The sequence below is a fragment of the Argiope bruennichi genome, chromosome 10 (genome assembly GCF_947563725.1).
Source record: "Argiope bruennichi chromosome 10, qqArgBrue1.1, whole genome shotgun sequence".
In the NCBI taxonomy this organism is placed as follows: Eukaryota; Metazoa; Arthropoda; class Arachnida; order Araneae; family Araneidae; genus Argiope; species Argiope bruennichi.
The window spans coordinates 94,179,832-94,194,071 of record NC_079160.1 but is presented as its reverse complement, the minus strand read 5'-3'; the positions used below and the strand labels follow the sequence as shown (position 1 = coordinate 94,194,071).

The 14,240-nt window shown below is 30.1% G+C and overlaps 1 protein-coding gene across 1 annotated transcript; it reads right to left on the bottom strand.

Moving 5' to 3' along the window:
• Window positions 1-497: 497 nt before the first annotated feature.
• Window positions 498-7,473, bottom strand: LOC129989000 (DNA polymerase epsilon catalytic subunit A-like). Its single transcript, XM_056097302.1, has one exon. The coding sequence runs from the start codon at window positions 7,357-7,359 to the stop codon at window positions 628-630; it is 6,732 nt and encodes a 2,243-aa protein (XP_055953277.1). The 5' UTR covers window positions 7,360-7,473; the 3' UTR covers window positions 498-627.
• Between the last annotated feature and the right edge of the window lie 6,767 nt (window positions 7,474-14,240).

Below are 14,240 nucleotides of genomic sequence, written 5' to 3'. Positions count from 1 at the left end.
AGGACATTTGAGGAAAATAATTGTTTATAAAACATTTACTAAAATATTTTTTTTTATAACTGAATGGAAATACAAATTTCTTATTAAATATTTTTTGGAAATTCAAATAGCATTTTAGTCTAGAAGTTTATTTTTAAAAATAAGCCATAATGTATAAATAAGACAATAACCTAATATGAAATACTGGATTTATACTAAAAACCTTTCAAGTTGTCTTATTATTTTTTTTTTTTTTTTTATATATATTCTGGTGTCTGAAAGAAATTTCGGGACTACAATAATCTAAGAAACAATAAGTCATTTGTACAATAAAATATTCTTTATTAAAAATCAAAAATATGCACAAATTTTTACAAATGTTTTTTAAAGATAATCTAAAAATATATTAAACATTTTGATAAAACTGAAAATCAAGTTCCACTTCTTACATCTGTTATAAAAAAAATATGCCCTTCAAAAGGAATCAAATTTTGCGATTTATATCTTTTAGAAAAAGAAAACCATTTGAAAGATACATTTAAAAAATGAATATTCTTTTTATTCATTAAAAAAAAGAACACAATTTTAAGTTGCTTTCAGCTATTGAAACTGGTTTTGTATAAATTCATTATAAAATAATATTACATTTCACAACTTTATCTGTGGATTCATTTTTAATACCCACAAAACAATGTCTTTTAACTTTTTCATTTGAAAATGATCTGCAATATTCTGAAATGTTCTCAAAGTCATAGTCAAATCATCTATAGGCAAAAGAGTGGTGAATTGTCCAGCACAAGAGCAATATCGAATCATATTTCTGTCCTTAATCATTTTGCATTTAACACACTGCAAATCTTGAAGAACATGTGCCATTGACTTTCGATGAATACATTCAATCATCATAGATTCAATTTCCTTTGTATCATAAGGTACTTTGCAAACACTACACAACCACACAGGAATTCCAGTTGTTTCATTGATCACATATTGTTCACGACATAAATCAATATTACTACAAGTACTGCAGCTTTTACATATAACTTCTGTTAGAAGAAAAGACAAGCAAGGATCTCTCCATTCTGCTTCATCACTAAATTCCTTCACACCAACTATTCTAAGAAGATCACGGCGAACTTTCAAAACAACATCACCTAGAGAGCTATCCAATGATAATACCTTGCAAACAGCTTTAGTAAATTCCAAAGCTGGACTTGACATTTTAAGATAAGAACCTGGTAAAACCGGGAAGACATTTTCTCCATTAGGTCCTATTTCAGAAGGTAACTTTTTCTTTATTTTTTCTACTAATATATAAAGCTTATGTGCAAGATTACTTCTGATATATTTTGATAATGCTGTTGGAGTTTCATCTGAATTTTCATCAGGAACAGGCATTTGACTTGGATTAGGAGGATTCACAATTGAATCTGAATTTTCTTTGTAATAGCTGTACGCTTCCTGAATATAGTCAGCTACAACATTGTAGAAATTATCATCAATTGCTGCCACTTTTGGTAGAAATTTGGCAATATGGAAGCACAGGGTAAGAGATCGTTTTTCGTTTTCATCTTCAGCATCATCATTCAATTCTTCAGAGTCCTTTTCTTCTTGACCTGAAGTGTTGGATTTTTTCTCATGATTGACCTTGATGCCAGCAAAGTTAGCTGTATCTAACCATAACAAATATTCCCAGCAATCAGTCAATTCAAACTGAAGACCATGAAAAATTTCCTTTCCTTGAATGCATTCATTTACATATTGAGTATAAGCTAATGCATCCTCAATAGATTTCCGTTTTGTACATAAGATTATACGATTGTAAGAGGCATACACGACAATAGATCCTAATTTTTGATACTCATAAATTACTTGAGTAAACATCTTTTTCATTAAATTATTAAGAATTTGTTTGATGGCAGGTTCATAAAGCAAAGACTGAGGACTTCGCAACCATCTATAAAAATTAACTATTTGGTTATCAGCAAAAACATTTTTGTATTGAATAACTTCTCGAACCCAGCTTGCAACCATGGTTCGTAATATACGAAATGCACCAGCACACAAAGCACTTTCATCATATACTCCGAGGTTTGAAGTAATTCCTTGTCCGTTCATCATATCTGCTAATGAGGAAACAGATCCTGAATCAAAAGCAATACTGGCACTAGTTCCTTCAAGCTCTATAAGATTTTGTGCCTGTAACACAGTAGTAACAGCCATACCCTCAATAAGAAGTTCTACACAGACACTGGGATATGCATCTGTCTTATTCACCTCAGCTAAGACATTTTCAGATTCTGCAAGCAATCTGTTATCATCAGCCTCTTTGCCACCTAAATCTGGTCTCTCTGTAGGTGAGCACCAAAGAATGAAATTTTGCTTTTGTAAATGGCGAGCAAAAAAGACATCGCTACCAAAAAGTGAGGCATCTTGCGGCAAGTTACCAATAGGTATATGAAAATACCTACATTGCTCTAAGAGTACAGATATGGCAGATTCAACATTCATGAAATGCTTCATCATAGTTTTAGAACCAACTCTTTGCCAATCCATAACTTGATATAACATATCACTATCATGAATGTAAATAGAAATCAAAGGGAACTCAGTAAATCCAGGCATTAGAGTGCATATATCTTGTGAAGATATGGGCGACTGAATTACCACAGCAGTTGGTCCACGCTTTTCGTCTTTGTACGTCATTAAATACTTTTGTAAGCCACGATATACTAACTTAATATCTTTTTCTAGATGAATTTCAAATGTGTAATCACCTTCAGGTAAAAGTGCAGGATCAACACCACTCTCTAGTTTTGCATTCCGTTCATTAGTGAAAACATTAGATAAGTTTGGCATTTGATTTGTTCTAACAGTATCTAGCACATAAACCACTGCCTTCTTTGAAGGAGGGAAAAAGAAACCAAACATTGACTTTTGTCCGCAAGTATGATGATATAAATACAGTAACTTCAAAGATCCAGGCTCAAGATAATTATGCTGAGCTAGAGTTCTAAACTCCAAATGTGTTAGATTATAAATATCAGAATCTGATGATGCATATTGTCTCACAAATTTACGGCTCACAGCACATACACATCCTAATTCAATCAAGGCACGAAACAGAAGAGATACTTGAGTTTCATATACTCCTTCAACATGTGGTAAAGACAATTCTGCCAAAATATCATTAGAATGCTGTTGATAAATTTCTTCATCAATCATGTACTCATATAAATTATACACTTGATGAGATCGAGGTAAAATACGATTAACTTTCTTCCACAAAGGACTCTCACCCTGTTTAGGGATATGTTGATTTACATAAAATATTCTAGGGATATTTAATTTAATACTATGCAAATCATTTTCTATCAACACCCACAGTTTATATATCCCTAATTTCCCTGTTTCAGCTATCTGTATAATCTGCCAAGGGCTATCCAAAATTGTTCTTTTGGCTTTTCTTAAAAACTGGCCTATACCAGTGAAGGTTTTACTAGCACCAGACGTGACTTTGGAAATAGGTGGCAAATTAGTACCACTTTCTATTGCTTTAGACTTTCTCTGTTCTATTTGAAAAGCCCATTTTTTCTTTTGATATTTCAGCCAATTTATAATTTCTTCTCGAGTTTTTCCAAGGCTTGGGGGTGGACCTAGATATTCCTGCCAAGTCATGGAAAGTTCTGCTTCACTCAAATTAGTTCTCTTCTTTTTGTTCAAGCGATTATTTTTTACACTTGATGTTGCTTTTCGCTTGGTGCATATAGGCACACCTACAGAACTACTTGATGGTGATAACTGATCCTCAATGTCAATAATATTTTCAGGTTCTTCTGTATTTTTTTCTTTATGGAAAAAAATCTCTGTTATTTTCTTTTGCTTTAAACTATCATTTTTTTCTAACAGACGTTTGTGTAACCAATCTGGATGAGCAACCCGAGGCACAGGATTTGGAACCTGTTGCAAAGCTGCTGGTATAGTAATTATTTTCTGGATTGTATTGCTAAATCGCTCTATATAATATTCCCAGTCCAATATTGAACGAATATCAAAATCAATCAATCCTGGTGATTTTAACCACTTTCTTAAATAGTGCTTTTTAACACTCGGTTCAGCTTGAAAAATAGCAAGTGGAATAGCTCTTTCAGTTACTGGTGAACCTTCAGGTTTCTTAGAGATAATAAAGCGACAACTCAATCCCGCATCTTTAACCATTTGATCTCCAAGAAACTCAGCTAATCTTTTGGCAGTACTGATAGAAGTTGACTTCTGCCCTTCATAATCTTCAAGCTTTCGAGACATACTTCGGTTTTCAGAAATTAAATCAAATAATTCCTTATCAGGCATATTGACAGCTTTTGTGTAAAGAACATCTAACCAATAATCAGCAACTTTTGCAACAGCTGCATAGCATTCTGTAAGGGTGTTTCCTTTCAAAAATGCTTCAAAAACAGAAGACTGGAATATTTTAATTAACTGTAACTCTCCTCTTCTCTTCACTTCAAAACCTTTCAGCTCAGCAAGTGATCCATCAAAGTTAAAAACAGCATATCGTTTCTTTAATTTTTTACCCTCTTCTTTAGATGCTGGTAGAACCATAGCTAAATATGGGCCATCCACTTCAAAAAAGATAGAATTTTCACTTCGAATTTCATATACATGGTTTTCAACATCAACTAACTCATGATATTGATCATTTGTATTGTGATCTTGGACAATAACATTTAACATAGCACCAGGATAAGAAATATGCAACTTTGGTTTTTTAGAGTTGGAAGTTTTAATGGTGAAATTCTCAGGAAAAGAAGATGGCAAAATACACCAAATACCATCAGTATCGAGTTCTAAAGGTCTTCCAATCTGTTCAACAAGTTCCCTAGCTTTTGTAATAATGCCAGCACCTGTATGGCACACAATACCTGCCATTTCCATACTATACCAACGAGCTCCTTTTCTCATTACATACCCATAAAATGAGTTCAAAATACATTTATGGGCAAGCTGCAAGGAATCATACAGAACTTCTAGAGTTTTGGATGATTTAATTGCAGAAGCATCTCCTTTAGCAACTGCTTCTGCCACTTTCTTTTTAGCTACCTTCAACAAACCTTTGAATTCATAGCGACGATCACGAAAGGCACGTACAGTATCTACATAAAATGAATTTTCACGCTGGCATACAGTGGAGTTGCGAACTTCTATCTTGGTTACATGAGTCTTTTTGTAAGCTTTCCTGCAATATTCAGTCAACCTCTTTTTCTCAATTGCACACTGATCTTCTTTACTAAGTTCATGAAATGGAACTGGCTTACCACCTGGAGTTGAAGATGGAAACATTTCTGTTTCAAGTTGCTGCTGGATGCGTTGAAATTCACCCCTTGATGCAGGCATGATCTCCCCTCTCCAAGTCCAAGGCATCACTCTTCGGCACCGGGCTCCAGGTTTATTAAAGTCACAAGCAGCACAAGTAGCTTCATCAACCATTGCAGAAGGTTGCAATCTGTTTGTTAAAATAATATTTGGATACATGGCACCAACATCCAAATGGTAAATAATAGGATTTTCTAATCTGGATGGGCAATCGCGAAGCTTCCTCAACTTCTCAACAATTTCATCAATAACTTCCTTTAAATTGAGAACTTCTGATATAGGAATACCTTCTTCAACTTCAATGGCATGACGTAATGTTCTTTCCACATCACCCATGAGTTTCTGAAAGGCCTCTGGAACAAGTCGGAATCTACATGGTAAATTTGCACGGAAAACTCCAGCTTCTAGAGATTCTACATGTCCACCAACATAAGTTTCTTGGTCCAAAACATGGCCATCTTCGGTTAACTTATTTAAAACAGTTTCTTGCTTATTGGGAAAGATAATATTTGCATGAAATGCTTGAACCATAAGTAATGATTCACATAAAGTACCTGACCCTTTCCTTAATACTTCATCTGGCTCCATAGGAATAATTGTACACAAGGCAAAAATAAATGGATGCACATATTTCATATATAAATAGTATGTTGCAACAGCATCGGAAACAGAATAACTAGCTAATACTTGAGGCTGTTCCGAAGCCATGCGGCACATATCTTCAGGGTCAAGTTCTACAGGATCATATCTTAATTTTGCTTTTGCTACAGCTTTTAAATTATGACTCCCAACAGGCAAATAACTATCACGTTTTACCCAGTGTAAACAATCGAGATGTGCACATGGCCTTGATAAATAAAATCCATCTCTATTACAAGAGAAACCTATTTCTTTTAGCATATTCAAATCATAAACTGCTGCTCTAGCTTCTACAAACTTAAAATCAAAATTATCCCCGTTATAAGTAACAAAGACTAACGGTTTCACTTCTAAAATATGATCAAAAAATCTTTGGATGAGTTTTTCTTCATTTTCCTCATTAAATACAGTAAAGTTGCCTTCAAATTCAGGCTTGGGCGTATATTCAAAATCATCTACATCTGTAGATACAATTTCTCGATTTGTAATCAAAAAACCCTGGCCATCGATCATATATGATATCATCATAATTTGATCAGTACTGACATCAGGGAATTTCAAAGGGAGCTTTGTGGTTTCAATATCATATGCAAGAACAGTTACATCAGCTGGTTGTAAAAGTTCATCACATAACTTGATTTCAGGTGGCATATTTCCTCTTCCTTTAACAAAATACCAATGACCAACAAAAATTTTTAAGTCAATTGAAACTCTGACATGATAAGGCACATCATATTCTCTAATGTCTATAATATTGTCAAACTGTTCAAAATGTTTTTTGGAAACGGAATTTTCTGCGCTTTTACCCAAAACTTCATTGAAAGAAATGGAATTATTTGATTTGTCCTTATTTTTCTTCACATATGGCATGATTTCCTTTCTCACTTTAATTAAATCAGTCACTGTAGTAAAAAGAAGCTTTACAAATTTACCTTTAAGTCCAGATAAATGATTTGGAAGGTCTAAGTTTTCTTTCTGAACGATTTCAACTTTACTGATAAGGCCAGTATACTTTCTAGTCAAGTGAGTTGCAACTTCATGTTCTGTTCCATCTACTGTACACACATAAAAATAAGGCTTGAACGGTAAGGTTGCTTTAAATCTCCCACCATCATCTTCCAGGAAATAATAATCAACAGCACTAATTAGACGTCTGTCTTCATCCAAAATTTCTGTAGTATGCATATTGAAAAGCCATGCTTTTCTTTCAACAGGTTCCTTGTATCGAACAAAACCAAATTTGGCATCGATTTCATCGTTAAATAAGGATTGTTGCAATCGCCTTTCACTAGTGTCTTCTTGTCTGGAAGACGATTCGGACGATCGCAAAGGGTCTGCTTTATATCGTCCAGAGTTCATTAACACCATTATGAAATAAAAATAGTGGTCAATATATGTAAAAAAATCAATAATGATATCTTAACGCTGTTGCCTTCAACACTAAAATTATTTCAAGTTATCTACAATCATATTTTGATTTTACGATCGGATATCGTCGAAACTCAAAAACCAAAACACTTTTTCGCGCAAGCAAAATAACCGCGCAATTATAAGGTTACAGTGAACATCTTTTTTTTTTTTTAAAGAGAGGAATGGGAATTAAAAGTAGTGTATTTTAATATTTTTTCAGAGATTATTTTGAATGAAATTATTGCCTTTTATTTATACTTATTTATATTCTTGACATTTCAAAGAAATTGAAATAAAGTACTTGATAAAATTTATTTCAGACAATTTTACAAAAGACCCGAACGACTAGATATAGCTTTCAAATTCAAAGTGAAAAGAAAACTCGCTGAAGAAACTGTAGATGATTGCTCAATCCTGTAGATGATATCTCTATAATATAATACATAGAATTATAGAATAAATTATGTTATAGAATAAAAAAATAAATTGTATCAGATGCTAAATTTCAAATTATTTTATCGAACATACAAAAAAAAAACACAACATAAAATAGCTCTATAATATAATCCATAGAATTATATTATAGAGCTATTTTATGTTGTTTTATTTTTTATTTGTTTATTTTTTTGTATGTTCGATAAAAATAATTGAAATTTAGCATCTGATACAATTTATTTTTTTATTTATTTATCTTAGCATCTGATCAATCTATTCAAAATTTTCAATTTATTTATTTATTTAAACCCTAGATCTTTCGAAGCTCAAATAATAGGTCATTTAAAGCACATTTTTTAAAAGCTACTTTTGAGTATCCTTGTTTCTTCTAATAACAATAGAAATGCATAATATTAGATTTTTTGAATCACAAATAATTTTACTATTGTTGTTTTTAAATATTTGTTCCACATATCTGTTATTTCAATCATATTGTTAATTAAAAATTATTAATTAGTATTAAATATAAAATTTATTAATTGTAATTAATAATTAATTTGTTTATTTAAATAACGAATGATTGACTTAATCTATCTATTTCAGCTTACTTTTTAATTTTGATTCTTTTCAAATCTATTTATTTAATTTATTTATTGGAGTAAAGCATTTTCTGAAAAAGCTGAATTCTAAAAAATGTAATTTCTTTAAAATTTTCACTTTAGTTTTATATTCTGCCAATAGATGGCGCCTGCAGAATGAATAAAATGAATACCATCAAGTCATGTCACAGGCAAGTAGAAATAATCTTTATGAGATAGAGCATTATCATTGTCATTCACTCTTATGGACACGTTCTTGTGAATTATCAATTTCAGTGATATGCGATTCAATGATACGGTAATCGAAGAATAACCGGTCCGCTCACTTTTCAACCCATTCGCAGATTTCTGCTTCTCTCTTTATGACGTCAGTTCAGAGGATGGGCATTCCCTGAGGACATAAGAGAAGAATGTTTTGTGTTTCTGGGATTTCCTTCCCTCCCCCGGGAAGGTCGGGATCATCCGATATGCGATCTTTTCTTTCAAAGGTGGCGCCTCGGGCCGCGGAATGTCAATGCGGGGAGTTGTTCCTTTGCGATTTTAGGTTGAAGGAAGTCCACGACTCTTTTTATTCTTTGTCCACTTCCAACATATTTGCCTATTACAGACTTCAATATTTTACTTTAATACCGTACATAAAATTGAAATCGACTGACTCCTTCGATATCTTTTTGGTACATTCACTTAAGAATTATCGATCGTATATTAATTTTTAAGCATTATGGATTACTTTTTGTATTATTTTTCAATACATTTTCTAGTATTTCAAAGTAAAAATATCAATAATGAGGAGATTCATTTTATTTGAATTTGTAGTTGCAGTTTTTGATAATTATACCTCGTTTCTGCTGTTTTTGATAACGAAGCATTTTTTAGTGTTTATCATGAGGTTTCATAGTACATTAACCTGAGAATGATAAATTTAATATTAATAAAGTGAAAAGAATTTTTTTAAGTTGATTATTTTCTACGCATTATACAACAAAAGGGGTCTTATATTCTTTTTTGTTAAATATATTTTGAAAATAAATTTAAAAAATGTTATCGTGTAAATATTTCTCATACTTTTATAGATGTGATTTCATTGATCATTGTAAAAGAAACCATTCATTTCTTCTATTCATTTAGAAACAATCATTAGATGAATGGATTATTCTAAGCATAACTAATTTTATATTCCTTTTTATACGCTTTTTGTATTTTTAAAAATATTTATAAAATTTTTTTATCTAAAATGTCTTTTTTAAATCAAATTTTTAAGGATAGATGACGTAATATACTGACGCATTGCTCTGGAATGCGATTCTTTTAAAATAGAATTTCTCCATTTCCCGCCTTTGTTTAACATTTGCTACATTGTTTACTATTTTTAAATGTCACAAATTAAGCAAAGATACTGCCTTCCCCTTCTGCAGATTTCCCACCCCAGTAGGAATGCTTATTAATTTCCAGCCATCCGAAAGCAGTGTCAGACATCGGTTGCTTATCACGTCGAATTTTCGCTTCGTAAGAATATATCTTTTTTTTTTTTTTTTTTCTCTTTGTGTGAAAAAAATTGAAATTGCCTTGTAGTTTCAAAACGCAACAAATCTATGTGGGAATTGGTAATCGTGTTTTATATAACACTGCATAAAATCGAATTTCATATAACACTGCATATGTAAAAAATAAAACAAATGTTTATTAATTTTTGCTTTGATAAAGGTCTCGTTGTTGCAAATTAAATGTCCAATGTGTCTGATTCTTTCAGTTTTTAAAAAATATTTAAACTTATGAAAACAATTTTATTACATTGTAAAATTATTTCTCGAAATTAGGGAGAAAGATTTAACTCCTGAAACAAATATATATATATATATATATATATATATATATATATATATATATATATATATATATATATATATTTCTTGTTCTGCTATTAAAATATTTGTATATGTTTTTTTTATGTGTGTATGCCTTTTTAAGAATAAGTAGGACTTATTTGATTTCATAGTACCAAAAAAATAGTATTATTAGAATATTTTATAATAAATTAAAATCTTTATAAATTACTCTGCATTTTTATTAATTTTTATTATACCACATTTCTTTATAGTATTCATTGACATTTTGCAAATACTATGCTTACTTTTCGTAACAACCAGAAAAATAAAATTTTTACAGTATTAAAATTTTTCATTTTTTTTTTCATTAATTGTTTCATTTTACTGTACTATTCTGTAAGTTTACCATAGAAGGACTTAGAGTTTGAACTTTTTGCACCATTTTTCTATAGGTTAAAATTACTACTACATTGCCATTAAATGAATGTTTATATTTTTGGGGGTTCATAAAAATAAAGAAGAGATTAATTTGATTTTGCAATAAAAATAATTCAGTAAGAATCTTTTGTGATGTACAACGGCATTAAAATTCAAATTATAACACACTTTCCGCTGTACTCATATTTATTTTCTTCCCTTGCACTTACTTTTTCTATATACAAGACAAAGTAAAACACATTTACATTTACGTCGTACAGTTTTTATATTTAATTCTTTATGAGGTTTTAAGAGCCCCAAACCACAATTAATTACTGATGGAAAGATTCCAGGTAAATGATAATTTTAACTTCAAATTTGGAGCAAACATTTAAAATGATTGCTTGAGACTGATAACATACAATTGGCCGTAAATGAAATATTTAGTTTCTAGGTTATTGATGGTTTTTAAGAGCTTAAATTTTACTTTTCAAAAATGTGACTTGGTACATATTAAAAACCATGAATTTGATATTATGTGATAAATTATGTATTAATGTCAAACTTATCAAGTGAAATAAAATGTTATTCAAGAAACACAAACGGCATAAAAAAAAAGGAAAAGAAGTTATATGAGAGTCACTTGGTTACACTGGAATTTTAAAAATGCTAAAATATGAAACCAAAGCTTGCCAAACAGTTAAAAAATATGCAATAATTTTAAAAGATGTCGTTTAATATAAATTACTAGACTAGCCTTCTTTGGCGACCAGCTGATTCGACGGAATTAATATTCACTAATACTTTCTGTTAAATATTTTGTGTAACTTGGTTTCTTAATAGCCTCTGCAGCAAAATATTTTTAAGCACCAAAAATTAATATTATACTGCTCATGCCATCACAAAATCCTTGTGTTGCTTTATTTACTGCATTACGTATCTCCCTAATCTTTTGTCAGTTCCCGTTAAATCTGAAGTTCTAATTAAAGTGGAAGTAATTAAACTTCAAAGAAAACAAAACTTTTTTGCTGAAATCAAATATTTAAAAAAATATAATATAATGCTGAAGAATCATTCAGCAATAAAGTCTTCCTTGCATTACTAACTGTTATATATATATATATATATATATATATATATATATATATATATATATATATATATATATATATATATATATATATATATATAATTTATGCAATTTCTCAAAGAATTATTCAATAAAAATTTCTCTGATTTCTCAAGCGCTCTCAAGCGAGGCAGATGCCTGGAGCCACTAGGATGAGAAAAGGCCACAAACAGGTCAAATTAAAGAACTACATTTTTCTAGTTGCATAATTGATAAGTTTGTAAAAAATACAAATTCTAAAAATCATAAAATGCTAGAATAAGTAACACTTTATATGTATCAGTGATGGTCAGTTTCTTATATGTTTCATTATGTTCACTTATTTAATAGAATATTTATTGACGCCGAAAGTTTGTCTCAATACTGCTGTGCAGAACCGCGAAATCTGGAGTCATAATAAATCAATAAAAACAAATACATTTCTTTTAAGTTTATGCGATAAAATAGATTAATCTAAACAAAATAAATTGCGTTAAAGTATGAAATTAAACTGCCCAATCTATCAAAAAAAGCTATCTCATTCTGTGCATTGCTTATGATATCGAAATACCTAAATCCGCTATTAATTAAAAATCGAGATGGACTAGCTTCCCCGGTGGAGTTCTAGTGGAATGATAGAGTTTGCACTGAGAGAGCAATATTATGAAAACAAAATAATAATGAGTTTATTTCGTATTTTAAAGCAAATTATTTAAATGGAACAAATGATGACTATGTCTCAGGTACCATTTATCATTTTGTATATTAGTCCACTTGATAATTTTAAATAAAAATGTGTATTTTTTGCTGAAAATTTGGTAGTAAACCTTCATTTCCGCTTTCTTGTGTCTGCGCATTTCCAGTTTTAATGTGTAGACATTTGCTTTAAGTAATCTTTCTGGTGTGATTTAAAGCATTTGAAGATATTTGAAGAAGCATTCAATCGGAAATTCTAGAATAGTGCAATAGCATTATATAATAAGTGACAAATTTAATATCATTAATAAGTGTCCATCCAAATGTCATTTAAATACATTTTTTAAGAATGCTTTATTAACATTCTTTTTTGCATAAAATCGTATCCAGGGATCTTGCATTTTAGTTTTTTTAATTTTTTTTAACATTAAGTCAACTAAGTAATATTTTAAGAACATTTTAAATTTAAATCTACAATAATCACAATCAAGGTTAGTGAATCAAATGTATACGCCAGCGGTTTTCAAAAGAGATTCTTAAAAAATTATCAATTTAAGATTTGGTGAACAATAAAATAAAATTATTCTGGTTACAATTTTTTTATTTAAAACAAAAACTTAAAAAAATGCTAGAAACTGGAAAAAAAAAAAAAAAAAACTGTAAATATCAGAAAGAGTGGTGTAGAAAAAATATATTCAAGTAAATCTCCACATGTGTTTAGTTAATTGCCTATTTAAACAAAAGATAATGATCATCTTTTTCAGATAGCAATTTTTCCCGGAAGTCAAGTCATAAAAGGTGGTAAAGGGTCGAGTGAACTCAGGGAAAGGACGAATAAAGGTTGGACCTCCCAAGTTTAAAACATCTGCTGATTTTCTGTAAACCTTTTATCCATGCGCTGATTTCAGTCAGCAGGCATTTTGAACGTTGCGTTGTTTCATATTTAACACACTTCGAAAAAAAGAGGGGAAAGTATCCGGACGAAATTTCATTTGAAATACTTTTCTACTGCTTTCACATTTTAAATCTTAATTCTTATAGAAAAACAGACGTTGTGAAGGAAATTAATCTAAAAAAAAATTTTTTTTCTATGTCATTTAAGAAGACATCGATTCTCCAAAAATGAAATTCAATCTATATATAAAGTATATATATATATATTAAATAAAAAAATATATATACATACACTTTTTTCATATTTGAGAAAACTTTGAAATTTTTGCACTAAATCTCTGAGCTTTTTTCAAATACTCTCAATAAATAACAAATTCTCAGAATGAAATAGCCTTATCTGTAATAATTAAAGAATTGGTAATAGTTAAAGTCTAGAATCTATAATAATTAAATAATTGACTTGGGACTAAACAAAATTGATTACTTTTACTTTTTTAAAAGTAGCAATGTCCATTATTACTAATTTTGATGTTGAGAATGTATTAGTCAATTTTTGGGCGACTTTTTCCCCCCTTCTCTCTTTTTTTAAAAGCGCAATTCTCAATAAAAAATATTCAGAAAATTTGATATTGACTCAGTAATTAGGTTTTAGGTATACAGTTTTTTTTAATCGGTATGAAATTGTCTTATTTTAAATCATTACATTATAAATTTTATTTTCGCTATGAAATATTTTTAAGGCATTTTTTTTATCAGGTATAAGTTTAGAATATAACATTTCAAAGCATTCCATTTTGCAAAAAATAATTTCCAAATGTTTTATTAATCTAACTTACCATAAAAGAATTTCAAAGCCATTGTTTT

What these genes read in the sequence shown, in the direction of transcription:
- LOC129989000 (XM_056097302.1), bottom strand. Translation starts at nt 7,359, where the DNA reads ATGGTGTTAATGAACTCTGGACGATATAAAGCAGACCCTTTGCGATCG.